Below are 26,803 nucleotides of genomic sequence, written 5' to 3'. Positions count from 1 at the left end.
TGGATATTCCATTGTCACCACATTTTGTTGACTGACTTATCTGTTTGTAGATAATGATGCTAGAAATCCTATAGCATCATTGGTTTTTTATACTTGTTTTTTTATACTTGTTTGGTATCTGGTTTGGTATCTGGTATCTATACTTGTTTGGTTTGGTTTTTTTATACTTGTTTGGTATCTGAGGCCATAACCCTTTCAGGAGAAATGTGTGGGGACAGCTAGGTGGCTCAGTTAAGCATCTGCTGGGGTCCTGGGATCAAGCCCTGTGTTGGACTCCCTGCAAGGAAGCGAGCCTGCTTTTCGCTCTACCCTGCTGCTTGTGCATGCATGCTTTTCCTCTCCCTCTCTCAAATAAACATCTTTTTTTAAAAAAAGAGTGATCAGTGTTCTTATAGCTCACTCCTAAAATTATTAAACATGTAGGTAATAAATTACAGTATAGTCCTAGCCTATTTGTATGAGTCCTAGTTTAAGCCTGTTTTTGAATTTATTTTAGCTATTTGTCTCTCATTTTGCTGTTTGTTCTCTCAAGTATTTCATTGAATAAGGAGTAGGAACCATGCTCTGGACCAGGTATAAAGAGGATGGATAGGTATATTTTATAGTGTCTGTCTTTTTATTGATCACTATTGACAACAGTATTTTTGGTGGTTTAAATGGACAGATACTGTAATAAACATTTGGCAGGGGAAAGAAATGGCTTTGATGGAGGAATGTACCAAATTTTCATTGTGAGAGGTTAGGGGGTAAACAAATATTTAATGTGGAATTGGAGGGGCCCCTGGCTGGCTCAGTCAGTGGAGCATTTGACACTTGATCTCAGGGTTGTGAGTTTGAAGCCCACAGTGTAGAGATGACTAAAAAATAAAACTTTGAGGGGCATCTGGGTGGCTCAGTTGTGTGCCTGTCTTCGGCCCAGGTCATGATGTCGGGGTCCTGGTATCGAGCCCTGCATCAGGCTCCTTGCTCCTGGAGAGCCTGCTTCTCCCTCTCCCAATCCCCCTACTTGTTCCCTCTCTCGCTGTCAAATAAAATCTCTTAAAAACACATCTTTTAAAAAAATAAAGTAGAATTGGATACTTCTGAGTATTGCTCAGTAGTTGGAACTGGGGTGAACTCAGCTTGGTAGTTTTACTTTCATAATAGTGTGCTAATAAGACTTTTCATTTTCTTTAATATATGAAAATCAGGTACTGTGAAAGAGGAATCGGAATGTATAACTTCTTTGTTTGACATATTTTATAATTCGTCTAGGAATGCAATTTTAGTAGGTGGAATCATGTATTTGTTTGAAGTTGTTTTATGGCACTTTATCACTGACCATATAAGATGGTAAGGTACAACTTATGATTTAAATTTTGAGAAGTAGGGCTTTTGGGACACCTGGGTGGCTCAGCTGGTTAAGTGTCTGACTCTTGATTTCAGCTCCAGTCATGATTTCTGCGTCGTGGGATCAACCCCTATGTGGGGCATTGGGCTTCACACAGCATGGAGTCTGTCTGTCCCTCTCCCTCTGCTCTTCCTCCTTTTATATCTCTAAAATAAATAAAACTTTATTTAATAAAATCTTATTTATTTATTTTTTTTTTATGTAGGACTTTTGCTTCCATGGGAATATGGCCTGTCAGTAAGTTGTAGTCAGTAAGTGGTCATATTTTAAAGATTTTAGTGAGGGGTGCCTGGTGGCTCAGGTGGTTGAATCTGGCTCTTGATCTCAGAGTGGTGAGTTCAAATCCCACACTGGGCTCCATGCTAGGGGTGGAGCCTACTTAAAGTGGGGGGAAGCCATTTATAAAGAGTTTTAGTGAATCCTTTATAAAAAATCAGGTTTGGTAATGCATTTCTTTTACCGTTATCATTAAGGACCACTTTTTAAAAGATGTTCCTAGGGGGATAAGGTTACTAATATGGTTGTGTAAATAACTTGGAAGATGATGTGTAACATCATCAACAGGATGGGATTTGTTTTATTTATTCATTTATTTGGGACTTAGTTATTTGACACAGAGAGAGAGCTTACAAGTAGGCAGGGGTGGGTGAAGCAGGCTCCCTGCTGAGCCAGGGCCAGTGAGGAGAGGAGTCCCGGTCGGGGCGCCATCTCATGGCCTGAGCCGAAATCAAGAGTCAGATGCTCAGCCAACTGAGCCACCCAGGTGCCCCAGGCTGGTCTCTTTTTTACATAGCCCTTTGCAGTAATTTGAAGGTTAATTTAAGCTTTTGAGGTGAATTTTTGTTCAGATTGAGAAGAATAGGATGAAGGGCTATAGATAAAAGATACTGCGGTGCCTGAGTGGCTCAGTTGGAGCGGACTTGGGAAAGAAGACAGTACTTAATGAAATAACCTTTGTTTTTTGTGGGGTTTTTTTTTTTTTTTTTTAAGATTTTATTTATTTATTTGACAGAGTTCACAAGTAGGCAGAGAGAGAGCGGGAAGCAGGCTCCCCGTGGAGAAAGCCTGATGTGGGACTCAATCCCAGGACCCTGGGATCATGACTGGGCCAGAGACAGAGGCTTTAACCCACTGAGCCATCCAGGGGACCCAGTGAAATAACCTTTGTACCTAGAAGTAGGAGATTCTAGACAGACACTTTATGTGCAGCCGTGCTTGATCAGGAAAGTGTTGTTCCTTGGAGCACTTGGGTGGCTCATTCAGTTAAGCACCTGCCTTGGGCTCAGGTCAGAGTCCTGGAATTAGTCCAGTATCAAACTTCTGTTGAGCAGGGAGTCTGCTTCTCCTTTTCCATGTCACTCCCCCTGCCTACACCTTTCTCTCTGTCAAGTAAATAAATAAGATCTTTTAAATAAATAAAGAAAAGGTGTTCCAGTGTTCTGAAGAGATTGAAATATGATCATTGTAGAGTGACATGAAATTAAGATTCTGTTGTCTGTGGGAAACTTCCAGTATTTTGGTTTTGGGTTTTTTTCCACTTTTTCCATTTTATCTTTTACCCTTTGCTCCACCTACAGGTGAACTTCAGAAGCCTCTTAAAAGAGGGAGAAGATACTTAATTGGTAACAGAAGAGTTGAAGGATCTGTTTGATCCTATTTTCCTATTCTCTGAGGCTGAAAAAAGCCTCCAAATACATACATTCCAATTAGAGGCAGCAATAGTAGTTTGAGACATTTTCCTCATTTCCTTATTACAGATTAGAAGAAAACTATTAGATCTCTCATTGTATGGTATCGTCACTCATTTAATCTGAGAATGCAATGTTTTTGTTCCTGTATTAGGCTCTATTTTTTCTGTGTTAAGAGGCTTTGGAAGGATGCCTATTACTCTCTAGTTTCTTAGAGCTGTCATTTCCTCAATTTTTTAACAGAGGCCTTAGTAATAGTAATTTATGTGTAAAGAACAGAAGGGCTAGCAATAGTAGAATTATGTTTTGGTTAAATCTTCTGGATATTGAGAACATGTGGGATTGCTCTGTGGGTTACCCCAAATAATTGGTATATAATTTAGCTTGTTTTTTAAAATTGATGCATGGTTGTCAGAAGCACTGTTTTTAAAATAAATCCGATCTCCCGAGTGTTTCCCCTTTTTTACTGCCTTATTCAAACCAGACCTGATTGTGTGTCCACAAAGGCTCTTTTGTTATTTTGAAATAATTTTAGACTGTAAAATACTGCCCAAAAAATACAGAATGCACCTACCACCTTTTACCTTATTTTAATATTAACAACTTCTATAACCATAATAAAATTATCAAAGCCATAAAATGAACATTGGCCTGTACTGTTAACTGTGGGCATTCAGATTTCAGAAGTTTTCTCTCTCCTATCCTTTTTCTGTTCTAAGTTTAGTTAGTTGGGTCTTTTTAGTCTCCTATCTGTGATAGTTCTTAATCTCTGCTTGATAGGTCTTTGACACTTTTGATGAGTTCTGGTCATTTTGTAAAGTGTATTTCAATTTAGATTTGTCTGGTTTCTCATGATTAGGCTGAGGATCCATGTTTTGGGAAGATACCACAATGATGTGGTATCCTCAGTCCACCAAGACATAGGGCACAAGATCAGTACATTTAATTACTCATTTGTTATTAATGTTTATTAGTGGGTTATGGTGGTTCCTGCTTCTTTACTAATAATAAAACTACAGGTTTTTGTTTTTTTTCCCTCAAATGATCTTGGGGAGGTAATTTGAGACTACACTCTTGTTTGTTTTCTTTGGGAAGAATTGCCCATTGTTTTTAGCATTCATTGGTGGGTCTTGTTTGCAACATTTAGTATTGTGGACTTTGCTTGTAGAACTAACTTTTAAAAATATAGATGACATAGTTTACTTTAGATGGTATGTAACAGTTACATTTTGGCACCTGGCCTTTTTTAGTGTCTCTTAAACCATGAATATTGATATCACTTGACCCTACATTGTCAGTTGATAAATAACCCTTATTGTGTGATGTCATTGTGCTAATAAAGTTTTTCCATGCTAAGGAAATTATTTTCATAATTAGTGTTTTTAAAAAGTGTTCAGTTGTTAATTGGAATATGAAAGCAAATGGGCAGTTTTGCCATAATTAATACATACTACTTGAAATGCAGATGAATAGGAATAAATACAATACTTCAGTCCATGAAGATTATTAAGGTAGCTTTACAATCAAATCAGTATTTTACTGCCTTCATGTTGGCTATATTTCCTGTTTTTTATTACGGGTACATTCTTATTTTTTCTTTTCCTTTTTTATTTTATTTTTTTTTTTTTTTAAGATTTTATTTATTTATTTATTTATTTATTTGACAGTGATCACAAGTAGGCAGAGAGGCAGGCAGAGAAAGAGAGCGGGAAGCAGGCTCCCTACCTAGCAGAGAGCCGATGTGGGGCTCGATCCCCGGACTCTGGGATCATGACTTGAGCCAAAGACAACGAGGCTTTAACCCACTGAGCCACCCAGGTGCCCCACGGGTACATTTCTTTTTTTTTTTTTTTTTTTTTTTTTTTTCCCCCATTTATTTATTTTCAGAAAAACAGTATTCATTTTTTTAGTATTCATTATTTTTTTTCACCACACCCAGTGCTCCATGCAATCCGTGCCCTCTATAATACCCACCACCTGGTACCCCAACCTCCCACCCCCCCTACGGGTACATTTCTTAGCAAATCCCTTCTCCATGAAAGCTTGAGCCCAGAGTTCCAGATTTGTTAGATAAGGCTTGGAAAGCATAGTTCCAGAAAGTCTTAACTGTATTTCCAGAGGTTGGATTGCTCTGAAAGAAGATCTTCATAGATCATTTGGAGCAAAGCATAAATTAAACAAATGTGAGAGTAGTCTTTGTGGTAGGAAGTAATAATTTGTTTATTTAGGGATCCTATTTCTCAGATCCTTTAGGCATGTCAGTGTAGGTGTACCCTATAACTTCAAAACTTAAGGGGACCAGGGTGCCTGGGTGGCTCAGTTGGTTAAGCATCGGGCTCTTAACTATAAAAAATTTACTCATTTATGAGAGAAAGCGCCCCTGCATGCACACATGAATGGAAGGGGCAGAGGGAAAGGGAGAGAGAATCTTAGGCAGACTTCTGCTCTGAGCCTGGAGCTTCACTCGGGCATGGAGCTTGCTTAAGATCTCTCTCCGGGTCACCTGGGTGGCTCAGTCATTAAGGGTCTGCCTTTGACTCAGGTCATGATCCCGGGGTCCTGGGCTTTAGTTCCTGCATGGGGCTCCTTGCTTCATGAGGAGCCTGCTGCTCCCTCTGCTTGCTTGCTCTCTGTGTCTGTCTCTCTCTCTCTCTGACAAACTCTCCTGTTGCATACCTGAGGCCTCTGACTCCCCATCCCCGTCTTATATAAGTTAAGAGTAGGTTGTACTATTAAGATACCTTTTAAGTAAATAAGATTAGAAATCGGGGAGGGGGGTTGGGAGAAGGGGAGTAGGGTTATGGACATTGGGGAGGGTATGTGCTTTTGGGTAAATTGGAAGGGGAGGTGAACCATGAGAGACTATGGACTCTGAAAAACAATCTGAGGGGTTTGAAGTGGCGGGGGTGGGTGGGAGGTTGGGGTACCAGGTGGTGGGTATTATAGAGGGCACAGCTTGCATGGAGCACTGGGTGTGGTGAAAAAATAATGAATACTGTTTTTCTGAAAATAAATAAACTGGGAAAAAAAATAACATTAGAAATCGAACTTTCTTTCTTTTTTTTTTTTTTAAGATTTTATTTATTTATTTGACAGACCGAGATCACAAGTAGGCAGAGAGGCAGACAGAGAGAGAGAGGAGGAAGCAGGCTCCCTGCTGAGCAGAGAGCCCGATGTGGGACTCGATCCTGGGACCCCGAGATCATGACCTGAGCAGAAGGCAACGGCTTAACCCACTGAGCCACCCAGAAATCGAACTTTCTTCTTAACTGTTACTCTATGTTGTAGTGAGGGGCAAGTTATCCTGTTTCCAGGATTACTTTAATGTTATAATTAAATTGGAAAAGGATAATAGTATCTGATCTTAATTTAGAGATATTTTACGTAAACTTCTTTCTTATAATGTTTATTACAAAATTACTTCTTCAGGGGTTTGTAGTTATGACCCATAAAAATAAGTTTGTGTGTATTGAGCTAAATGAACAACATAGTAATCCCTTGCGGTATGTTTTTATTTAAAAAATAACATGTTGGTGCACTGAACTGGTATAGCATTGAAGAACATCTTAGAAGATAATTTGTAATTGTTAAACCTGTATTTTGTAAAGTTGACAAAAATTAAAATTTAGGGGCACATAGCTCAGTCGTAAAGCGTTCGCTTTTGGCTCAGGCCATGGGAACAAGTCTTCAGGCTCCCTGCTCCAAGGGAGGCCTGCTTCTCCCTTGCCCACTCCCCCTGCTTGTGTTTTCTCTTGCTTGCTGTCTCGTGCAAGCGCACGCACGCCTGCTTGCACACTCTCTCTCTCTCTGTCAAATAAATAAATCTTTTTCTTAAAAAAATTAAAGTTTTAAAGAAATAGTACACGAACATGATTGACATCATTCAGAAATTGCCAGTATTGCTGATGGGCCTGGGATTTATTATTTGACTTTACTTTCAACATTCCCCTCCCCATTTTTTTTCCCCTACTGAAGATTTATTGGCATGCTATAAAAGTGTTGAATAATTTTTTTTTAATAGGAATTAAAAAATATGTTGTTGGCCTCATTATCAAGACGTCATCTGACCCAACTTGTGTAGAGGTAAGACCACTTTTGGAAATAAGTGTGAAATTGTAAAATAATTTAAATATTGAATCTTCAGCTTAAATCTACTTCTGTCACAGGCATACAAACATAACGTATAATCATTTATAGTAGATCTGTAATTTTTCTCAAACGTAGTTCTTTGCTTATATTCTTATTAAACCTAATTTAGACTTTGCTTTAATCTAAACTTTTTTCTTTTCTTAGAAGGAAAAGGTGTATATTGGGAAATTAAATATGATTCTTGTTCAGGTAAGCTTTTACTTGATTGTTCTCCTTAAAAGAATTAAATGCGGGGCACCTGGGTGGCTCAGTGGGTTAAAGCCTCTGTCTTTGGCTCAGGTCATGATCCCAGGGTCCTAGGATTGAGCCCCACATGGGGCTTTCTGCTCGGCAGGGAGCCTGTTTCCCCCTCTCTCTCTGCCCGCCTCTCTGCCTACTTGTGATCTCTGTCAAATAAATAAATAAAATTTAAAAAAATTTAAATGTTTCAGTTAAGCTGATTACTGGAACAAAGTAGTGAAACCTTTATCAAATAACGAGACTAACATCTTGCAGTAGTAATAGTTTTTACAGTAACTCTAATAGTTAAGCTACTATTTAACACTTGAAATTGTAAATTTCCTATGGTAGGAAACCTGAGATGTTGTAAACATATCACTTTCGTGGCTCCAGTATGGATCAGACATGTTAACAGTTTTCTTATTTGCCCTTTGTGCATACTTCCTTTGCATGTCATCTTCATTTTAATTAATAAATCATTCCTTTGAATTCAGCATCTTTACATTGATTTCTATACCTAAGTCTGTCAGACTTTCTAAATAGTCTCAGCTTCAAAATTTTATGTTTACATACTTTTTATAGTATGACAAAACATTGTCCTGTGAACATTAATTAATTGGTATGTGAGAAAAAAATATTCTTCTGTTTAATAAGTTAAGAAAACATTGGGTTTTCACTAAGTTACACTGGCTTTTATACTGAGGACATTTGTTGTTTGCCCTTTTTTCGGGAAAAGGGAAGAGTACAAAGAAATTAGTTACCTCTTATTAACGTGTACAGTTAGGGAATAATCTGGTTAGGAAAATCCCTGGTATACAAAATACACAGTGCAGACTTGAAAGTCTAATACTGTCTATTAGACAGATTTTGGTCAAAGATGATTCCATCTCCCACTGTAATGCTATTTCTCTGTCAAATTTATACAAATAAATGCTGCTAAATTTCAGGGCTCTGATACCACCCAAAGAAAATGGCTCTCCCTGTGCATCACCTTTTGTTGCTTAGAGTTTTATCTTGAGTCTACTGAGGATAATTTAAGCATTTTTATCTGGCTAATACTGATATGCATGCATATTAGTACGGCCTAGACCAAGGTGCACGGCTGTCTTAGTTGGATTTTGCAATTGTTGATTTCTAGTGTGAGTTCAAGACTCACATTAGGTCTAGAGATTATTTAATAAAAAAAAGAAAAAAGAACCAGACTAGTTCAATCAGCTGGGATAACTGACAGGAAGGAGTCCTGGGCATTTGAGGCCAAAATCTTTGTGTTACACTTTACCTAGTTTATTCCGTAGAGGATGGCACATTTCCTCTCTTAAGGGGGAGAAAATGAAAAATGGGTGTTATTTGCTCCTGCTTTTAGTATCACACAATTTCCTTGAAGTTTGTTTTGCCCTTGAGAAGTGAAATTAACTTTTCTTATTTTATTTTAGATACTAAAACAAGAATGGCCAAAACACTGGCCAACTTTTATCAGTGACATTGTTGGAGCAAGTAGAACCAGTGAAAGTCTCTGTCAGAATAATATGGTGATTCTCAAACTCTTGAGTGAAGAAGTATTTGATTTCTCTAGTGGACAGATAACTCAAGTGAAAGCTAAGCATTTAAAAGACAGGCAAGTAATTATTTTGCTTTAGAATTTTCAAGTTATTTAAGGAAATTAAACTTCGGGGTGCCTGGGTGGCTCAGTGGGTTAAAGCCTCTGCTTTCGGCTCAGGTCATGATCCCAGGGTCCTGGGATCGAGCCCCATATAGGGCTCTCTGCTCAGCAGGGGGCCTGCTTCCCCCTCTCTCTCTGCCTGCCTTTCTGCCTACTTGTGATCGCTGTCTGTCAAATAAATAAAATCTTTAAAAAGAAAAATTAAACTTGGAGGTTGATTATGATTTTTTGAGAAATCGATTGTTAATATGTTAAATTACTTTTGTTTTTTGGTACAGATTTAAATCTGGAGGCTTGAAAAGTGTGTGTGGTTAATAAGACAGGATGTCATACTTCATTGTCACAGCAAAATAACTTTATACATCTTATGCAAAGGGAATATAGGTCAGGAGTTCCAGAAACTGTTGAGATCTGTTTTTATATGGTGACTACTTACATAATAATGAAGGAATTGACTTGGGTCCAAATGTCAACTGAATTGTTACCAGTCCTGTGTCTTGGAAATGTGCCACTCTGCTTAGTAATAAAAACTTTTTCTGATCTTTAGGGCGCAGAAGTATTTCACCTTTATATATTCTGACTGACTTCAAAATTTATAATTTTGCTTCTGTTTTGATACATAAGCACATTGTAGGATTTGGGATATGTATATAAAATACTGCTTCTTGTACTCTTAGTTTGGAGAGTTTTGTTCCAACTATCTTGATTTAAAAGACCAAATTGATCGAAGTCACTTGACTGGCTCAGTTAGTGGAGCATGTGACTCTTGATCTTGGGGTCATGAGTTCAAGCCCCACTTTGTGGGTGGAGATTACTTTTTAAAAAATTAATTTTTAAAAAATAATTGATTAAATTTCAAGTTAGAGTAAGGATGACAGAAATCTCAAAATGAAATTAATATGGTCTTTATAGCATTTTTATGGGTAAACTTTGAAAGAATGATACTACACATAGCTTTAGCAGCTTTGTAGCTTTTGGTGAAGTTACTGATACTTGTGTTTAAAAAGAAATGAGTCAAGTTTTTAATTACTAAATTCGTGAAATTTTTTGTGATTTTGTTAGTATGTAAATCCCAGTATTTCTGTGTGTCTTCTAAACTGATCACTTTTTTTTTTTAGCATGTGCAACGAATTCTCACAAATTTTTCAGCTGTGTCAGTTTGTGATGGTAAGTGCTTTTGATTTCATTTTTTTAAAGTGATAATTATAGGAAGAGGATTATTTATAGGTGTGTTTTTGTTACAGGAAAATTCCCAGAATGCTCCACTTGTACATGCAACTTTGGAAACATTGCTCAGATTTCTTAATTGGATTCCACTGGGATATATTTTTGAGACCAAGTTAATCAGCACATTAATTTATAAGGTATAGTGAATACATCTCAGTTCTTATTATTGGATAGTTGTATATGTTACTCATTTATAATGCCATTTGCTATAGAAAACCATTACACATTTGTAGGTGTAACCAGTGTTGTTTCTAAGAAACTGCTCAGAAGAGCTTTTCTTTGGTTTCAGCTAATAATTCCTTAGAATGGTGTCAGAAATCTCAGGAATTCATGTGAACAACTGTTAAGGGATTTGATTTTAAGAATGTTTTATAGCCTCTGCCTTCCGCCCAGGTCATGATCCCAGGGTCCTCAGATGAAGCCCCACATTAGGCTCTCTGCTCAGCAGGGAGCCTGCTTCCCTTCCTCTCTCTGCCTGCCTCTTTGCCTACTTAGTATCTCTGTCTGCCAAATTAAAAAAAATAAAATAAAGGATGTTTCTATAAAGTGGAAGGCCTCAGGGTTTTTCCTGCCCCCCCCTCCCCTTTTTTGGCAGTAGGGTATAATACTTACATGGAATGGAGCCTTAATTAATTGCTCATCGAGAGATGACCAGTTACCAATTGGTTATATTATCTTTCCAGATGCCTTCTTGGCAGATAGAAGGAATAAATTTGTATGCTTAATTGAGACATTATAACTTAACATTTGAGATTTTGTAGTTCAGGCCTTGATGAGGTAATACTCTGTTCTAATATGTGAATATGATATTAGAGATATTTTATTGGTAGACAGTTTATAAAACTGTTCGCTATTGTCAGTAGTACTACAAAGGAAACATATAATACAACTTCTACACATGTAAGTATCAGGCCAATGGGCATATCCATTTTCTTAAGGTTTTTTTTTTTTTTTTAAAGATTTTGTTTATTTATTTGACAGACAGATTACATGTAGGCAGAGAGGCAGGCAGAGAGAGAGGAGGAAGCAGGCTCCCTGCTGAGCAGAGAGCCCGATGCGGGGCTCGATCCCAGGACCCTGAGATCATGATTTCTTAAGGTTTTTGATGCTTATCCAAATTGCCATATACTAATGGTATGCCATTTTTATATCTTCTCAGCAGTAGAAAACGAAAGAGCCAGTTTTACCATGTTTGTTAACATTTTGCCCATCTACAAAAGGCTAGGCAGTTACAAATCTTGGGTCTTTTTTAGACTACGTTAAAACGTGATGCTCTTAAAAGTCCTATAATGGGGGACGCCTGGGTGGCTCAGTTGGTTAAGCAGCTGCCTTCGGCTCAGGTCATGATCCCAGCGTCCTGGGATCGAGTCCCACATCGGGCTCCTTGCTTGGCAGGGAGCCTGCTTCTCCCTCTCCCTTTGCCTGCCATTCTGTCTGCCTGTGCTTGCTCTCTCACCCTCTCTCTCTCTAATAAATAAATAAAATCTTTAAAAAAAAAAAAAAGTCCTATAATGGTTCCTGGGAAAGTTACTAAGTGACTTTGTATTTAGTTGTTTGAAGACACATCAGAAGAAGCAGCAATAGTTCGCTCCCACAGCATTTACTATCTGTTAGGTGGATAATGAAATTTTTTCAAAATCTTAACATGCAAAACAAAATACCCATCCATTTATCTGGTGTTTTCCCTTACACTCCCTGTTGTTAAAACCTTTAATTTTCTTAATTTGTCAAGTAAAATATGACATGTCATTTAATTTTATGCTTGCTTTTTTTAATTTTAAAATAGTTCCTGAATGTTCCAATGTTTCGAAATGTCTCTCTGAAGTGCCTCACTGAGATTGCTGGTGTAAGTGTAAGCCAGTATGAGGAACAATTTGTAACGCTATTTACACTGACAATGATGCAGCTAAAACAGGTAATACAACACTCTTAACAACTGACTGAACAATTTTAGTGCCTTAGAAGAAGTTGGGTTGGAGTTGAACGGTTTGGTATAACTAATTATAATAGATTAGCTTCAGTGTGATTGTATATTTATTACATAAAATAAGAACAGGTAGAGATTTTAGTGAACATTTTGAAAATTCCTTGAAATAAAGAGTCTGGGAGTGTCATAATTTATTTACATAGAATTTAGAAGCTTGGAAACCTGGTTTTAATATTAGCTCTGCTTCTGACTTTGCCTCTGAAATGAGATTGTTCATTTATAATATTGATTAGGTATAGATGAAATTATTTAGAATGTTAACCATAATACTGCATTACTGTATTTGTTTATATTCCAGTGAATTAATTGAATATTTTTGTTTTTAATGATACAAAGGAAAAGTCTAATACAGAGAAAAATTGAGAAGATAAATTGTGGAACTCTTACTATTTGTAACATTTTAAAAAATAAAAAATTAGAATACAAAAGTACTATAAACAGACTAAGGATTTCTATCGAAGAATAAGTGTGTGGTTTATAATATTCGTAATGAGGTGATGAAATCTTAGTATTTGAAGGTAGTATCTTTTACTGGTTTTAGAATGCAGACTAATGGTCCATATTTAAACTTGTAGATGCTTCCTTTAAATACCAATATTCGACTTGCATACTCAAATGGAAAAGATGATGAACAGAACTTTATTCAAAATCTCAGTTTGTTTCTCTGCACCTTTCTTAAGGAACATGGTCAACTTATAGAGAAAAGGTTAAATCTCAGGGAAACACTCATGGAGGTAGGCTTTGTGGATCCTTTGGCTTCTGAAATTCTTTTGTATAATGAAAGCTATTTCAAAAATGCCTTTATTCTAAAATGTCTACACTTTTTTAAATGTATGTATGTATCTTTGGGGCACATGGGTGGTTCAGTCCAGCTTAGTCCTTTAAATGTCTGCGTTAGGCTCCTGTTGTGGTCTCAGGATTGGTCAGGCTCAGCAGGGAATCTACTTCTCCCTCTGCCCCTCCCCCAACTCCTTTGCACTCATGCACTCTGAAATAAATAAAATCTTTTAAAAAAAATTTTAAGTGTACCTTTGACATACCTTCTACCTATTGTCAGTGCATAAAAATATGTGAATTCTGAATTACAAGCTGAATTTGTTGATTATGTGTTCTGCATAATCTCAATCAATAGTTAATAATCAAAATTAAATTCCTAAAGGGTATTCGGACATTTCTAAGATGAAAAGTATAAAGATGCTATTTGAAAATTGAGGTATAGGGGCGCCTGGGTGGCTCAGTGGGTTAAAGCCTCTGCCTTCAGCTCAGGTCATGATCCCAGGGTCCTGGGATCGAGCCCCACATCGGGCTCTCTGCTCAGCAGGGAGCCTGCTTCCTCCTCCCACTCTGCCTGCCTCTCTGCCTATTTGTAATCTCTGTCTGTCAAATAAATAAATTAAATCTTTAAAAAAAAAAAAAAGAAAATTGAGGTATAATGCACGTAAAACTCTACCTGGAAGTGTACAATCTCAGTGACAGTCACAGTATTGTCAGCTGTCCTCTATTCTAAAATATTTTCATTCATCTATACAAAATAATGTACCCATTAAAAAATAGTCCCTCATTCTGCTCTTCCCAGCCTCTAGCCAACCACTAGTTTACTGTCTATGGATTTTATCTGTTTTGAACCTTTCATATAAGTTGACCCCTAGTGTATGGTCTTTTGTAATTAGTGTCTTTCACTTACTGTGTTTTTAGAGTTCATTCATGTTGCAGCATGTACCATTATTGCATCTCTTTATAGAGCTGAATAATGAATGGTCCATTGTATGGTTACATAATACTTTGTATAACCAATCCTGAGTTGGTGGAAATTTGGATTGTTTACACCTTTTGAATATTAGTACCAAATGTCCTTTAGTGTCCATACCTTTTTAGGGAACTTATTTAACATACATACTGGCCAGCTACTATATGAAGTTTTAAAGTTCTAAAGTTCTAGGACTAGGACTCTGAAGAAAGCAGTTTGCTCTTTGAGAATTTCTAGTCTTAGATAAATAATGAAACCTCAAAGTTGTGTAAAATGAACAGTGAATTTTTATTCTAGAAACAAGTGGAAGGCAATCTGTGGTAGGATGAAAATGTCTAAGGATTATTTAAAACTGTTGGTCGTCTTTGTAGGCCCTTCATTACATGTTGTTGGTATCAGAAGTGGAGGAAACTGAAATCTTTAAGATTTGTCTTGAGTACTGGAATCATTTGGCAGCTGAACTCTACAGAGAGAGCCCATTCTCTACATCTGCTTCTCCATTGCTATCTGGAAGTCAACATTTTGATGTTCCTCCCAGAAGACAGCTGTATTTGCCCGTGTTATCCAAGGTAATAATAAAGTAGGTGGTTGAGTGCTTTACCTGTTCCTTGCTGTGATTTTGAAGACTAAAAGTAGTGGGTTTTATTTTTATTTTATTTAGGCTTTTACAATATGTCCAAATAAAAGAGCTACAAAAAGAATCCAATAACTTAGGGCACCTGGGTGGCTCAGTGGTTAAAGCCTCTGCCTTGGGCTCGGGTCGTGATTCCAGGGTCCTGGGATCGAGCCCTGAATCCGGCTCTCTGCTCAGCGGGGAGCCTGCTTCCCCTTCTCTCTCTACTGCCTACTTGTGATCTCTCTCTGTCAGATAAATAAACTCTTTAAAAAAAAAAAAAAAAGAATCCAATAAGTTCTCCATTTATGTTTAAAGCTAGAAGAATGAAAAGGATTAGTTTAAGAACTGTAGTTTTCAGGACACCTGGGTGGCTCATCGGTTAAGCATCTGCCTTCAGCTCAGGTCATGATCCTGGGGTCCTGGAATTGAGTACTGCATCAGTCTTGCATTGAATGGCTCCTTGCTTGGCAGGGGAGTCGGCTTCTCCTGCCTGCTGCTACTCCTTCCTGCTTGTGCATGCTGGCTCGCTCGCTCTCTCACAAATAAAATCTTTTAAAAAAAAGAACTACAGTTCTCCAAAGTGTGTCCATAGAAGTAGACTGCATTAGCCCTACCAATAAGTTTGTTAGAAATACAAATCACCTACCAATCTACTGAATTAGTCACTCTCTGGATGAAAAACTTAATAGTATATGTTTATTCGAGATAAACCATTGTTGTGGAGTTACTTAAAAAATTTTATTTATTTGAGAGAGAAAGTGAGCACAAGCATTGGGGAGGAGTAGAGGAAGAGAGGGAGAGACTCCCTGCTGAGCAGGGTGTTTGATGCAGATTCACCAATCCCAGGACGGTAGAAATAGGACATGAGTTGAAAGCAGATGTTCATTAACAGACTGAGCCACCCAGAGGCACCCCTAGAATTACATTTTTTAAATGTTCATATTCTTTTATATTGTGGGAACAGTTTGGGGAGTATGTTGGCCTAAAGTGTGAAGTGCTTAAACTTTTTTTCCTACATTCAATGTAGCTGATTGCAAAAATGTAATAGATTTTTCTTGTTTGTTGTTGAGTAGGTTCGTTTATTGATGGTTAGTCGTATGGCTAAACCAGAGGAAGTATTGGTTGTAGAAAATGATCAGGGAGAAGTTGTAAGAGAATTCATGAAGGATACAGATTCCATTAATTTGTATAAGAATATGAGAGAAACATTAGGTGAGTGAATAAATACTGTCAATTCAATCTTTCTCCTTATAATTCTGGGGTGGAAATACTTTTTTTTTTTTTTTTAAAATATTATTTAAAGAAATGTGTTATACTTTTCTGAATCTGTTAATAACTACCTTTATTGATGTGCTATTATTACTAAATTTTTTTGATTGTAGAGTTTTGCATTTGAACCTTTGGAACCTTTTCCCTTCCTTTGTAGTTTATCTTACTCATCTGGATTATGTAGATACAGAAAGAATAATGACTGAGAAACTTCACAATCAAGTGAATGGTACAGAGTGGTCATGGAAAAATTTGAATACATTGTGTTGGGCAATAGGCTCCATTAGTGGAGCAATGCATGAAGAGGATGAAAAACGCTTTCTTGTTACTGTTATAAAGGTATGCAAGTGATACATATGAACTGGAACTGTTAGGTAACTATATTGTATTAATATAAATGACTGAAACTGGTCTTATTTTACAGGATCTATTAGGATTATGTGAACAGAAAAGAGGCAAAGATAATAAAGCTATTATTGCATCAAATATCATGTACATAGTAGGTCAATATCCAAGGTTTTTAAGAGCTCACTGGAAGTTTTTGAAGACTGTAGTTAACAAGTTGTTTGAATTCATGCATGGTAAATCTTCTTTAATATATATTATTTAGCTATTTATTGAACAAAACAAAAAATTTTTCTTGAAAATTTTTGAAAAATGTTTTTGTTTCCTTAGAGACCCATGACGGAGTCCAAGACATGGCTTGTGATACTTTCATTAAAATAGCTCAGAAATGCCGCAGGCATTTTGTTCAGGTTCAGGTTGGAGAAGTAATGCCATTTATTGATGAAATTTTGAACAATATCAACACTATAATTTGTGATCTTCAGCCTCAACAGGTATGTAGAACACTAAGCCTTTTCTTAGAAGAGTAGTAGGGGTGCCTGTGTGTGTGGCTCAGTCATTAGGCGTCTGCCTTTGGCTCAGGTCATGATCCCAGGCCTGGGATCAAGCTCCACATTGGGCTTCCTGCTCAACAGAGAGTCTGCTTCTCCCTCTTCCATTCCCCCTGCTTGTGTTCCGTCTCTTGCAGTCTCTATCAAATAAATAAGTAAAATCTTAAAAAAAGAGAGAGAGAGAAAGAAAGCAGTATTGGGGCCCCTGAGTGGCTCAGGCCGTTGAGCATCCAGCTCTTGATTTTGGCCCCAGTCCTGCTCTCTGGGTGATGAGATAGAGCTCGAACTGGGGATGGAGCCTGTCTAAGATTCTGTGGGTTAAAGCCTCTGCCTTCGGCTCAGGTCATGATCCCAGGGTCCTGGGATCGAGCCCCACATCGGGCTCTCTGCTCAGCAGGGAGCTTGCCTTCTCCTCTCTCTGCCTGCTCTGCCTACTTGTGATCTGTCAGATAAATAATAAATCTTTTTTAAAAAATTTTAAAAATTTCATAGTGGAGCAGAAATTTAGGCAAAAGTTTGACAGGCTTTTTTCCTGCATAATGTAAGTTATTTCTCAGACTCAAAAAATAGGTTCTAATACATATGTGAATTGCTTGTGTGTAGTTTTCCTTATGCATAGAAGTGAAGTGTCTGCCTTTTTACATAGGTCCATACATTCTATGAAGCTGTCGGGTACATGATTGGTGCACAAACAGACCAAACAGTACAAGAACATTTGATAGAAAAATATATGCTACTCCCTAATCAGGTTTGGGATAGCATAATCCAGCAGGCAACCAAAGTAAGTTTTACTCTTCTTTTCTCAACTCCTAATGGAATTCAAGAAGACAGTGTTGTTTACAAAAGTAGTAAAAATTATACCGTAATTGTATTTTGTTTTGTTGGTATATTGGGACTGTTACTCTATACTTAGTTATACTTGTAGGTATAAAGACTTCTTGTTTTACTATTTTTAATTATAAATGTGATGGTGGTTTGGAGTAGGGTGTGGGTAGTGGTTTTTGCTTTAGTAATTACAAAGATAATTTTCATGTGATAAACGAAATTTGTTATTTGTCCTTCACAGAATGTGGATATACTTAAAGATCCTGAAACAGTTAAGCAGCTCGGTAGCATATTGAAAACAAATGTTAGAGCCTGCAAAGCTGTCGGACATCCCTTTGTAATTCAGCTTGGGAGAATTTATTTAGATATGCTTAATGTATACAAGTGCCTCAGTGAAAATATTTCAGCAGCTATCCAAGCTAATGGTAAGTGATTCTGAATTTTTGTGGAATGGTGAAATAACAAATCAGTTCTACATTCACAGTCTTAGTGTAAGCATTCATTTCTTACAGATTTAAGTTAACTCTCCCAATGTCCAAATGACCATAGACAGTTATTTTTAATGAGTTGCTTACATCTTTCCCTTGTAAAATTACTCTTAGTTTATTTTCTCTTGTCTTTATGTTTTTGAGTGGTAAGTCAGAACTATTATATCTGAAGTACATGTAACTGCCAGTGTAGAATTTTAGTTGTCAAGTTGGATTTCACTGGCTTTTGTTTTTTAGGTGAGATGGTTACAAAGCAACCGCTGATTAGAAGTATGCGAACAGTAAAAAGGGAAACTTTAAAGTTAATATCTGGTTGGGTGAGCCGATCCAATGATCCACAGATGGTATGTGAAATGTTACACTTTTTAAGTGAATGCTGTATTCTCTGATATGTGCATATAGCTCATTTAAAGGTAATTTAAATGGTAGGTTTGGCATTATCTTGCAGTGTCCTCTATTTTTCAGACTCCTTGAATACTTGAAAATACTATTATGTATACCATCTTCCTAAGAAATTGCTGTTAGTAGGGGACAATAGTGATGAGTAACAAAGTGTCTTGAGTCCCTTTTTCCCCATGGATAGTAAACATTCTGATGAAATTTTTTCTTCATGAAGTAAGTGTTTCTTCATGAATCTTCAGAGCAACTTACAAAGCTGTCATTAGTTTGCCTCTGTAGTGGAAGTAAGGGCCTTCCCAGTGGAAGTTTTAAGTCTGTTTTACTCTTCTTTCTTTTAGTTTTAAGAAACTAAATGAGGCTCCATATATGCCTCAACTTGGGAAAATGTGTGTTAGTACTTTGTTTAAGTGTGTATTTTTAATTTATTCTACCATTTCATTCTTTTCATCCTTGGAATATTACAAGGAATCCTGTCATGTTAGTCTTTGCTGTATGCAAATAAATAGTGGTTGATAAGTGTACTGTTTATTTTCATAACTTTAAAATTTCAGTATTGTTCCTACAGATAAGGAGATACTTTTTAGGGAACACGTTCAGAAAACAGTTATGGAATTCTCAGCATATCAGATATTGGAAGGTTTTGAACACATGTATTATGAGATCAGAACTTCCTTCAAATTCGAAATTAGATGAGATGAATGAAAGGAATTGTGAAGTTCATAATTACAATAGCTTGGGCAAGTTTAGGAGTGTTTGCAATCATAACAAGAAGACAGTATCATTTTATAGCAAAGATTTGTATTGAGGGTTGGGGCAGTGAATTAAATAACTCGGACTTTATGATCCACTTTAAGTGGGGGAAGAATTGCTGCATTTTAAGAGTAAAATGAGAATCAGTTCTTGTCTAACAGAACAAGTGGGTTATCTGAAAAATAATGTGCTTATCCTTAAAATTTTACTAGGCCTATTTTGTATAGTAGCACACTACTAATACTGGTAACCTTTAGTTAGAAGAATTACTATTTGTAATTATTGTCCTTGTCTTCATAAAGAACCTATTAAAGGCACGTAAGTTACACTTTAATAGGACCCTGTTTATTGAGACTCATGGAAACTCAGGGTCTTTCTGGTACAATTCTAACTCCTTTTACAATAGTAAGTAGTTTTTACTTTTATTTATTAAAGTACTTAACAGGTAGCATTCACTACGTTTAAAAAAAACAGTCATTGTGAATGAGTGTCTACTCTGTATTAGATAATGAGCTGCTTGGTTTTTACAGATCTTATTCATTGACAGAATTGATATAGCATTGGTTAGGACTCTATTTCATTCCTTTAGGCAAGTTATCCCATGTGCAGTACCCCTAGAATCCTAGTCCTGCCACAGTAATTTGGAGCCAGTCACTTGATTTGGGGCCCAAGTTACCTTTATAATTACATATTTGAACTCTGAATATGTCTGTGGCTCTTCCCAGCCTATTATGGTTTCTTGATTTCTTTTGGTAAAAAGTTTTAAAATCCAAAACCAAATTAAAACAGGAGATTTTCCAGTTTAAAGCAGATACTCAGTCTAAATGTCCATACAACACTGATCTGTTTCGTATGGTTAGCAAGTACATAGAATAAAACCTAAAAGTTTCTATTTTTTTTTAAATAGGTAGCTGAAAATTTTGTTCCTCCTCTATTGGATGCAGTTCTCATTGATTATCAGAGAAATGTCCCAGCTGCTAGAGAACCAGAAGTGCTTAGTACTATGGCTATTATTGTCAACAAGTTAGGAGGACATATAACAGCTGAAATACCTCAAATATTTGATGCTGTTTTTGAATGCACATTGAATATGATAAATAAGGTATGTGGTTTACATTTCAATTATGGGAAATTCTGTAGTATATATCCTTTAAGTTAAAAGCATAAATGATACCTCTGAGAGGAGCATAAGTTTTAAGCTCTGGAGTTCAAATATTTGAACTTGTAGACCAGAGAAATACTTAACTTTTTGTTTGTTTGTTTAAGATTTTATTTATTTGAGAGAGAGCACAAGCATGAGTCAGGGGAGGGGTGGAGGTCACGGGAGAAGCAGACTCCCCATTGAGCAGGGAGCCCAGTACTGGGTCTGAATCCCAGGACCCTAAACTGACTGAGCCAGACACTAAACCAGCTGAGCCACCCAGGCACTCCAGAAGTACTTTTTTAAAAATTGATAATTTAAAAGATCTTGGGGTACCTGTGTGGCTCAGTCAGTTGAACTTCTTGACTCTTGGTGGTCTCGATCTCCAGGTTTTAAGATAAAGCCCCATCTCCAGGCCCTGCACTTAGTGGGGAGTCTGCTTAAAGATTCTCTCCCTCTGCCCCCTCCCAAGTACACTGCCCACCTCCTCAAGCAAATAAATCTTTAATTTTAAAAAGACCTTAACAAAATAGTAAATTAGATAGAGTGTAACATTAAAATAGCAGCTAGCATTTAGTGATAAGTTGCTGCATTTTAAGCATTAAAAATTTTGTGACACTGTCCTGGGATCAAGCTCCGCATTGGGGCTCTCTGCTTCGTGGGGAACCACCTTCTCCCCTGCTTTTATTTATTTTTTTTATATAAATAAATATATATATATATATAAAATAAAAATAAAAAATAAAATAAAAAAAAATAAAATAAAAATAAATATATATATATATTCCCCCCCTAAGATTTCATTTATTTGACAGAGACGCAGGGGGAGTGGAGAGGGAGAAGTAGACTCCATGCTGAGCATAGAGCCCAATGTGGGGCTCAATCCCAGGACCCTGGGATCATGAGGCAAGGCAGACGCTTAATGACTAAACCACCCAGGCATCCTGAAATGGGAAGATACATTAACCAAGAAGGGAAAGTGTAGATAAAAGTCTACAGGTTTACACAGCAGCTAAAAAATTTTCAGATCTGTATTACTGATCTTGAAGTCCCTCATAACATGGTAGTAACAGTCTCAGTGTAACTAGAAAATGTGATGTTCTTTGTGTGGGTTTTGAGGAATTCTCTTTATAATGTGACCTTCATTTTAGTAATTCATTTGTGTAATAATTGGTAATTTCGTCTTCAATGGGACTCAAATTACATTGTCTTCAGGTTTCCTTGCAGTCACGAGGCAACACGTCATATGAGGCCCACTAACAACTCCAAACCTTTATACTAAATTAGGATTTACTTTTTCTTTCTTACCTAACATAACAAGGCATTGAAATATTTTGTTCTCACTATTTGTTTTTAGGACTTTGAAGAATATCCTGAACACAGAACGAACTTTTTCTTACTACTTCAGGCTGTCAATTCTCATTGTTTCCCAGCATTCCTGGCTATACCACCTGCACAATTTAAACTTGTTTTGGATTCCATTATTTGGGCTTTTAAACATACTATGAGGAACGTTGCAGATACAGGTAAATACACATGTCCTTTCATTCATTTTATTCATTTGCCCTACCAATCCACAGGCTCTTAGAAATAGATGTGTAGGTATAGTCATATACTCGAAAGACAACAACACTTGTTGTCAGGATTTTATTGGAGTGCATCACTTACATGTGTAGGTCTAAGTAAATCCTAAAAGCAGTTGAATACTCTCTTCCATAGTTGAGTCCACAGGCAGGATCAAGTTTTACAAGGAGATAGGTGTAAAATTGAAAGTAGATTGACATCATGTCTCCACATCCTCACAAGTATGTCCTTTTTCTCATCTGCTTTTCCTTGGTGCCAGTAAGGGTCAAAATAAGGATAAAACACTACATCTTTAACAAGAGATGTTTTTATTTAGCTTTTAAATAGAAATTGGTTTGTGTAATGCTGTTTTCAGAGTTGATTTGGAGAGAATTGACTAAACTTTCAGAAAAAGTGGAACGTTGGTAATAGTTACTACTTGGTAGTCTGTATCTAAGCAGGTATAGTTGCTAGTTGAACTCCCATTACTCAAGAAAACTTAGGCAAAGAATTGTTAGTCATTAGTGGAGGGGGGTGGTAAGAATGGCTTTTGAATCCCAAGTATTTGAGTAGGAATTCTGTATGAATGTTTCTAGTCCGTAATAACTTTGTTGGTGTTCTGTACATTTTAGGCTTACAGATACTTTTTACACTCTTACAAAATGTTGCACAAGAAGAAGCTGCAGCTCAGAGTTTCTATCAGACTTATTTTTGTGATATTCTTCAGCATATCTTTTCTGTTGTGACAGACACCTCACATACTGCTGGTAAGAATTTATAGCCATGGGGGTGCCTGGGTGGCTTATTGGGTTAATAAGCCTCTGCCTTCAGCTCAGGTCATGATCTCAGGGTCCTGAGATAGAGCCCCATATCGGGCTCTCTGCTCAGTGGAGAGCCTGCTTCCTCTTCTCTCTCTGCCTGCCCCTCTGCCTACTTGTGATCTCTCTCTCTCTGAAAAATAAATAAAAATAAAATCTTTAAAAAAAAAAATCTATAGCCATGAAAATGTTAAGTGTTCTATTTGTTATTACTGCCTGTTGGAGTGAATAATGTTCTTTTTATCAACAGGTTTGACAATGCATGCGTCAATACTTGCATATATGTTTAATTTGGTTGAAGAAGGAAAAATAAGTACACCGTTAAATCCTGGAAATCCGGTTAACAACCAGATGTTCATTCAGGAATATGTGGCAAATCTCCTTAAATCTGCATTCCCTCATCTACAAGAGTAAATATGCTTTTTAATACCCGCATACATTTTTCAGTTAAAAAAATAGTGGTTATTTAATTGTTGTGTTTTGATTTGCAGTGCTCAAGTGAAGCTCTTTGTGACAGGGCTTTTCAGCTTAAATCAGGATATTCCTGCTTTCAAGGAACATCTTAGGGATTTCCTAGTACAAATAAAGGTATGTGTTTTGTTTGCACTTGGAGAAATATTAAGGCTAAATATGATTTAGTTGTTGTATTGTAGAATTAACCACTTTTTTGGTAAAGCGAAATGAGTGATACTCATGCCTACTAGTCCTAGACTGATTCAGAGTGAAAAACTACGAATTTGTAGTTGAGAACAAGATGGGTTTCAAATGTTTTTGGAAAGTTGTTATTAATATAATTCATTTTAGATGATATAAATGTCTTGGAATATTGGGATTACATCCATTCTTCAATTGTGAAATATGGGGAAAGAAAGATAGACTCTTGGGAATTTCATACCCATTTTGTTACAAATCATTTAGGGAGCTAAGAGAAATAAGCAGATAATCAACCTGTTACTGCTGTTGTTACACAATGCTTCATTTAAATTTATGGGAGGAGGGATTAATCTTAAATTATTTTCTTTTAAATAAATTTAGAAGTAGGGAGGGCTGGGTGGTTCAGCCGGTTAAGTGTCTGCATTTGGCTCAGGTCATGATTCCAGGGTTCTGGGATCAAGTTCGGGTAAACCTCCCTGCTCAGTGGGGAGTCTACTGCTCCCTCTGGCGGCCATTCTGCTTGTGCTCACTCGGGCTCTCTTTCTGACAAATAAATAAATTCTTTTTAAAAAATTAAAAGAAGAAATTTTAAAATAACATAATATTTACAAGTGCTTGATGGATTATGTTAACCTGACAATTAAGAATTGGTCGCGTACATTACTCAGATTTTTTTCTTCCAAGATAGAAATAAGGCTTTTTTCAACTGTGAATATATTAGCTGAGTTGTAAGGTAGAGAATGCAAAGAATGAGAATTACCTGAAACAGTTACAAAGTCTTATCATAGTGTAACTAAACTTTATCATTAATTGTAGGAGAAACAGCTTTTTAAATCTCCTGGCTTATGAAGCGTATTATATAAATATGACATCAGACTGTGCCTCTTTTAATAACCTTTCTTATCCTCAACTAACACCTTTGGTTTTAATTCAGCTAAACAGAATTGTATCAGTATATTATAATTTAGGGTGACTCAGTTAAGGGTCTTACCCTTGATCAGGTCATGATATCTCCAGGTCCTGGGATTGATCCCCATGTGGTGTCGGGCTCCATGCCTAGCACAGAGTCCATTTGTCTCTCTCCCTCTGCTCCTCCCCCTGTGCATGTGAGCGCTTGCTTTCTCTAATACCTATAATCTTTAAAAATGTATGTATATACACTATAATTTAAACCCAGCCAGTTGAAGGATAGATTTTTTTATCATCGTTGTAAACAAAACAGGGAGGTGCTTATTCTGTCTTTTTTTGTGTGGGTATTTTGTGGGTTTGTTTGTTTGTTTTTTCCACCCCTCAAAAAGTAATTTTCCAAAATTGAAATTTATTATGTTAACAGCTCAACTATCTTGTTTTCACAGGAGTTTGCAGGTGAAGATACATCTGATCTGTTTTTGGAAGAAAGAGAAACAGCCCTTCGACAGGCTCAGGAAGAGAAACATAAACTTCAAATGTCTGTCCCTGGCATCCTTAATCCACATGAGATTCCAGAAGAAATGTGTGATTAAAATCAGAAGTCATGCTGGTTTTTTTGTTGTTGTTGGGTTCCCCCCCCCTCTTCAACTCTTGTTAGCAGAAGAAAACAGCATCTGGATATTTGTCGACCAAAATGATGCCAATTTGTAAATTAAAATGTCACCTAGTGGCCCTTTTTCTTATGTGTTTTTTGTATAAGAAATTTTCTGTGAAATATCCTTCCATTGTTTAAGCTTTTGTTTTGGTCATCTTTAGTTTGCATGAAGTTAAAAATTAAGGCATTTTTAAAAATTTTACTTCATGCCCATTTTGTGGCTGGGATGGGGGGAGGAGGCAAATTCAATTTGAACATATACTTGTAAATTCTAATGCAAAATTACACAGTTTCCTGTAAACAATACCAATTTTTAATTAGGGAGCATTTTCTTTCTAGCCTGTATTTCAGTCTAGAAGAAAAGATAATGAGTAAAACAAATTGCGTTGTTAAGAGGATTCTAGTGCTGCATTGTCTAAAGTTAGCACCTCTTGGACTGAATCGTTTGTCTAGACTACATGTGTTACGAGTCTGTATGGCAAGTCTGCAGCAAGATCATGTGCATATCATCCCATTGTAAAGCGACTTCAAAAAAATATGGGAACACAGTTAGTTATTTTTACACAGTTCTTTTTGTTTTTGTGTGTGTGTGCTGTCGCTTGTCGACAACAGCTTTTTGTTTTCCTCAATGAGGAGTGTTGCTCATTTGTGAGCCTTCATTAACTCGAAGTGAAATGGTTAAAAATATTTATCCTGTTAGAATAGGCTGCATCTTTTTAACAACTCATTAAAAAACAAACAAAACAAAACTCTGGCTTTTGAGATGACTTATACTAATTTACATTGTTTACCAAGCTGTAGTGCTTTAAGAACACTACTTAAAAAGCAAAATAAACTTGGTTTACATTTATTTTTCTTCATTGGCTCAAAATTATTCCTACATTAAAGTGATTATATGTGTTTTAAGTATTAGGTAACATTAAGTGAAGTTGGACAGTGTTGATATGCAAATATAACCTCTGCGGTTATTGGGAGTAAAGGCACAGTTGGGTTACTTGAATATGGCTCTGGTTCCCAAGAAACAAATTCCTTTGGCAGTTTACCATCCTTTGATCTTTATTTGCCATCAAAAAGCATCTTCCCTTGGTGTTCCTGGTTAGGAATTAGCTGTAACAGATTAAATAGAAAGAGAACCCAGGTGTAAGAAGCTAGTGCAGATATTCTTGCTAAATTGTATTTTTGTCTACTATAACCCTTAGAAAGTTGCCTTAACCCTTTAAGAAAGGTAAGAGGAAGGGGGGAAATGTGTAGATGTGCTATAAAACATGAAAGGGGGTAGAACTAAGGGAATAGAAAAAGGAAACTAGCTTGGGTGAACCTGTTCCCAGAGGATTGAATCTAACCTATAAACCTAGACTAAAACCCAAGCATTTGAAGTGCCTTGTGTCATGCAGAGTCAGCAATTTTGTATAATTGCTGTACTTCTCTAACTTCTTTTTTTTAAGATTTTTTATTTATTTATTTGAGAGAGACAGTGAGAGAGAGCATGAGCGAGGAGAAGGTCAGAGAGCGAAGCAGACTCCCCATGGAGCTGGGAGCCTGATGTGGGACTCGATCCCGGGACTCCAGGATCACGCCCTGAGCCGAAGGCAGTCGTCCAACCAACTGAGCCACTCAGGCGTCCCTGTACTTCTCTAACTTTTATAGGCTTTGGCAAAACCATTATTTCGGTAGAATATAATCCTGTGTGAAACTTCTTTCTAGGACAGTAAATGGTAAGACTTGAAATATATTCAAAGAAGAACATTGGAAA

At 36.8% G+C, this 26,803-nt stretch overlaps 1 protein-coding gene across 2 annotated transcripts in view; it reads left to right on the top strand.

Moving 5' to 3' along the window:
* The window catches only part of XPO1 (exportin 1), a 48,340-nt gene extending 22,440 nt beyond the window's left edge, over window positions 1-25,900 (top strand). For both annotated transcript variants that reach the window (XM_044264042.1, XM_044264043.1), the window contains exons 5-25: window positions 7,100-7,161; window positions 7,372-7,416; window positions 8,880-9,061; window positions 10,225-10,273; window positions 10,351-10,470; window positions 12,120-12,248; window positions 12,896-13,054; window positions 14,439-14,636; window positions 15,757-15,895; window positions 16,110-16,291; window positions 16,377-16,533; window positions 16,628-16,791; window positions 17,495-17,629; window positions 17,915-18,098; window positions 18,399-18,505; window positions 20,218-20,412; window positions 21,809-21,977; window positions 22,647-22,781; window positions 23,083-23,242; window positions 23,324-23,420; window positions 24,842-25,900. In XM_044264042.1, the coding sequence (XP_044119977.1) occupies window positions 7,100-7,161; window positions 7,372-7,416; window positions 8,880-9,061; window positions 10,225-10,273; window positions 10,351-10,470; window positions 12,120-12,248; window positions 12,896-13,054; window positions 14,439-14,636; window positions 15,757-15,895; window positions 16,110-16,291; window positions 16,377-16,533; window positions 16,628-16,791; window positions 17,495-17,629; window positions 17,915-18,098; window positions 18,399-18,505; window positions 20,218-20,412; window positions 21,809-21,977; window positions 22,647-22,781; window positions 23,083-23,242; window positions 23,324-23,420; window positions 24,842-24,988 (2,915 nt within the window). In that variant the 3' untranslated portion in view covers window positions 24,989-25,900. The remainder of the gene's footprint in view (window positions 1-7,099; window positions 7,162-7,371; window positions 7,417-8,879; window positions 9,062-10,224; window positions 10,274-10,350; window positions 10,471-12,119; window positions 12,249-12,895; window positions 13,055-14,438; window positions 14,637-15,756; window positions 15,896-16,109; window positions 16,292-16,376; window positions 16,534-16,627; window positions 16,792-17,494; window positions 17,630-17,914; window positions 18,099-18,398; window positions 18,506-20,217; window positions 20,413-21,808; window positions 21,978-22,646; window positions 22,782-23,082; window positions 23,243-23,323; window positions 23,421-24,841) is intronic.
* Window positions 25,901-26,803: the final 903 nt, after the last annotated feature.

Source organism: Neovison vison, chromosome 8 (assembly GCF_020171115.1).
Source record: "Neovison vison isolate M4711 chromosome 8, ASM_NN_V1, whole genome shotgun sequence".
NCBI lineage: Eukaryota > Metazoa > Chordata > Mammalia > Carnivora > Mustelidae > Neogale > Neogale vison.
Note: the sequence above shows the minus strand (reverse complement) of the source record. Positions and strands in the feature narration are given on the sequence as shown.